Below are 3,753 nucleotides of genomic sequence, written 5' to 3'. Positions count from 1 at the left end.
CTTGTTATTGTTAATGTTGTTCCAAAAAATGTTCATACCTGGTTGTAGAGCATACATGGGTTAATAAAAGTGCTGAAGACACAAAGGCTCAGATTAATATTTATGCTGAAAATAAACCCAAGACGGGAGTTTTCAAAGTAGCCCCCGGAATCAGAAGTATCCCCGTCTGACGGTATATAACGACAGAAAAGCTGTTTTCTGAATGATGAATAATTTCTGTTCTACGCGAAAAAAAAACTGGTTCTGATCTAATCAAATAAATCTGGGGGCGCGTCTAGTACAGGATGGGTACGAAACGTGGATCTATATCGCTAAAGAAAGAATAAGCTCAAGGTTCAAGATCGAATAAATTAGGAGGAAATATATATATTTGTAAGCTGAATCGACGACACGCTGTCAATATAACGAAGGCTAAAACAAGTTTCGGATTCAGTTCCCAGTTGTCGCTTGCAGTGGTAGAAAGCTGCTCGAAACTAATAATTTCTTGAACGAAGATGGCACGCCAGTTATCAGTTACCATAGTGATACTGATTTTGAATTGTGTCATGATCTTGGGGGCTCCCACAAGGGAAGACGTGAGTATTCAACCAACCGCGGGGATTGATAATCAAACTAATTTGAGGTGAGATAAATGATTTTTATTCACAAAACCCTATCACTATATTCTTTTTGTTCAAACAAATTTTCCTTGCAGTGCGAAGCTCAGTGTGAAGCGATCCGCTGACCAGAATACAGTCAGAAAAGTTATACTTGATGACCAAGAGATTGAGATAGTCAAAGCAATACTCTACGGCTTCGTCGAGTCCAATGGAGTCAATTACCAGGTCTTTAACGAAGACATAGCGAATGGAAATTACCAAAACATCAACAGTAAGACAATACAGAGAGCCGCATCCTATTCTTATCACCTTCGATTCACTTCAGCAGTCGGATTTGTCGAAAGTTACTGAGCTCGTATTTTACCACAATATGCGTTTTACTAAAGTGCTTTTGTGTTTATTTTAGTGTCAAAGGCTTTGTTAAAATTTTCCTTTTTCTGCTTCTTCTTCTTCTTCTCCTATTGCTACTAATTTATTAAAGTTTAAGCCCTGAGCTGGTCCGTCCCTTAGCTGTTAGAGTCGTTAATTGCTATGATTTCTACTGCTAATAACAACATCATGTTTTTTCGTAGATCTGAATCATTTCACTTCAGCACCTTTACCACCACTACAACAAGGATTCCCTGGTGCAGCTGGAGCCGCAGGAGCATCTGCAGGCGCTTTTGGAGGCGCAGGAGCTTCTGCAGGCAGTTTTGGAGGCGCTCCGGATGATTCTCCGAGTCAAATTGATAGCAAACTGTGTTTGTCGTTATGCGGCAGAAAATAACTTTTTTTAATATGGCGCGCATTGTTTATTCATTGTATCACATTTTTTTCTCAAAATAAATGTAACTGCAAAGCAGAAAAAATAGTTCTGGATTTCGCCGAACTATTTGTAACACTGCTCATAATAGTTTTTCATTGTAAACTTATACAAAACGATCAACTGATGGGAACCAATGGTACACATATCTGTCGTAATTTTGAAATGCTCACGTTTATTAATTACCATCTATCGGTATACCCTCTCTTCTCTACGATATCTGTCTATCTACATATACATATATACTAATAGACGGCAAACGTTTGGCTACACATCTTCAGAACGGGTCATCCGATTTGCACCGAGTCTATATTGTACGGTTAGATTTCTACGCAACGAGGGCTTGTTAGGTGAAAACATGATAAATTTTGGAGAACATTGGTGAAAAAATCAAACGACATTTGAATTATAATGCTCTCAACTATTTATTTCATTTTTCGGAACATTGTAGGAATTCGCATAAGCATAGATGACCGCACAATTCGTAGTTGCTACTCCGTGATTGACCAGAACAATCGAAGTTGCACAGGGAATTAATGTATGGGGCTTGGGATTAGCTTACCATTCTTCAATGTGCACAAATCGAGAGCTCAAATTTAGGGGCCTATTTTGTAAATCGAGCAGATTCATGTGACTCGTCTGTAATCACTGTCGATCAAAGTAAGCATGCATATCAAGACTAACAATTCAAAAGGCCTCATCTCCAAAAAGTAAACAATGGGAAAAATGCAATCTTGTTTTGTCAAACAATAAATCAAATTTAAATTATGAATTTAGGCATTGTATGTTATTTTATCGTCCAGAAAATCGATGGATAAACTGATTTATAGCTATGAATATTCATTACTATCATTTTAGCAAAAAATCCTGCTAAAAAAACGAGTCAAAGGATATGAGGCTTTTATTTCACCAAAAGCTGTGCAGCCCTTTTCATTTGTGCCCATAGATGCCGGCCGACGCTGATGAGGTCTGTGAGTTGACGCCTTTGTTTACTCTAAAATGTGTTGAGGCCTTCTAGTTGTGGCTTGTTTTTTCATCATCTTTTGAAAATCACATTTCTCTAGTTTTGTGCCTTTGAAATCGTGAGTAGGGGCACAAGTCGGCCATTGTGCCGGCCATCTTTGGATTCTGAGATGTTTCACCTTAAGTGGTGAAGTTAAGTACATGGAATCCCTACAGCAAGAGAAGATTCGTGCGGTCGATTCAATATGTGATTGATTGAACCCCTCGTCATCCATGAACATTATGTATGTGCTACGCGAGTTTGTCGTCGAGAAAATGCATGGAAATATTGGTTCAATTGAAATAATATTGCAATTGAACGTTATTTTTCATGCAATTGAAACCAAATTGTGTTTTTGTTGATAATTTGTGAAGTACAGACAGGCTGACACAGGTATTATTAGGTAGTGTGATACAAAATACATCAGTCTACAGGAGCCCGACGGAAAACTTGATAATGTTCGCCGTTTAGACAATCAATGTATAAAATAATACAAGGAGCAGTCGCTCCGTAGTATAACCTGCATCTACTTAGTGAATTTGGAACGTTTTTCGCAATCTACATTGCAATTTTGATGTTTTTTAAGAGGCCTCAACTCGGTTTTCGTCAGATATAGAAATGAGGCCTTTTTGAGAAAAGGCCGCATTTGCGATGAATATCCTGGTTAGCGGAAAATGAGATGGGGCCTTTTAGAAAAATGTTATTTTTTCAACTTTTATGCATATTTTTAAATGACTATTGTATGTTTTAGTAAGAATAGGCTCTTATACACAAAATCAGCAGAAAACCGATTTGTTTACATTTTGGACTTGAGGCCTTTTCAATGGTTGGTCTTGATATTTCAGATGTCACCCGTCGATTCCCATAGTAATCCAGTCACATAGAGTGACAACTGTCGAGAAACTGGAGTGACAGAGCCGAGTCGAGCGATTTTTTGGTCGACAGTGACTCCAGTCGAGTCATTTCGATCGACTCGACTTATAAAATAGACCCCTTAAAAGTCAATAACGGCGCCGGCCACGTCCTTACGGTCATCGGGGAAGGGAAGGAATGTTAGTGTGACTACCGTTGTTACTAGAGACCGAGATCACCTCTGCATCTCCACGGTTGTCATGGAAAGGATATTGGGTTAGTAGGATAAGGTAGAGATCTGGGAGTCACCAATGTTTGGTGATGCGATCCATGATATAATCACGCCTAACCGGCTTCGCAAAATAATTCAATCGCATTGTACGCCGAACAAGTGTTCGTCACTCGCCCACGCAAGAGCAAGCGACACGATCAATAGATCAAACACTACTAGCGATCCGCGGCGCTTTTTCATTTTTCTGAGTGAACGACGCGCGACA

At 39.2% G+C, this 3,753-nt stretch overlaps 1 protein-coding gene across 2 annotated transcripts; it reads left to right on the top strand.

Annotated features, from left to right (window-relative positions):
- Positions 1-392: 392 nt before the first annotated feature.
- LOC110678811 lies at positions 393-1,477 on the top strand. Of its 2 annotated transcripts, none has more exons than XM_021852226.1 (3): positions 393-622; positions 695-824; positions 1,172-1,477. In XM_021852226.1, the coding sequence occupies exons 1-3, from the start codon at positions 495-497 to the stop codon at positions 1,175-1,177; spliced, it is 264 nt and encodes an 87-aa protein (XP_021707918.1). In that variant the 5' UTR covers positions 393-494; the 3' UTR covers positions 1,178-1,477. The 2 variants fall into 2 exon arrangements, with proteins under 2 accessions (XP_021707918.1, XP_021707917.1); XM_021852225.1 differs by having other exon boundaries at positions 695-870.
- Positions 1,478-3,753: the final 2,276 nt, after the last annotated feature.

This window comes from Aedes aegypti, chromosome 3, assembly GCF_002204515.2.
Source record: "Aedes aegypti strain LVP_AGWG chromosome 3, AaegL5.0 Primary Assembly, whole genome shotgun sequence".
NCBI lineage: Eukaryota > Metazoa > Arthropoda > Insecta > Diptera > Culicidae > Aedes > Aedes aegypti.
Note: the sequence above shows the minus strand (reverse complement) of the source record. Positions and strands in the feature narration are given on the sequence as shown.

What these genes read in the sequence shown, in the direction of transcription:
- LOC110678811 (XM_021852225.1), top strand. Translation starts at nt 495, where the DNA reads ATGGCACGCCAGTTATCAGTTACCATAGTGATACTGATTTTGAATTGT. An exon ending in GATAATCAAACTAATTTGAG is followed by an intron (nt 623 to 694) that starts GTGAGATAAATG and finishes TTTTCCTTGCAG; the next exon opens with TGCGAAGCTCAGTGTGAAGC. An exon ending in AAATTACCAAAACATCAACA is followed by an intron (nt 871 to 1,171) that starts GTAAGACAATAC and finishes GTTTTTTCGTAG; the next exon opens with ATCTGAATCATTTCACTTCA.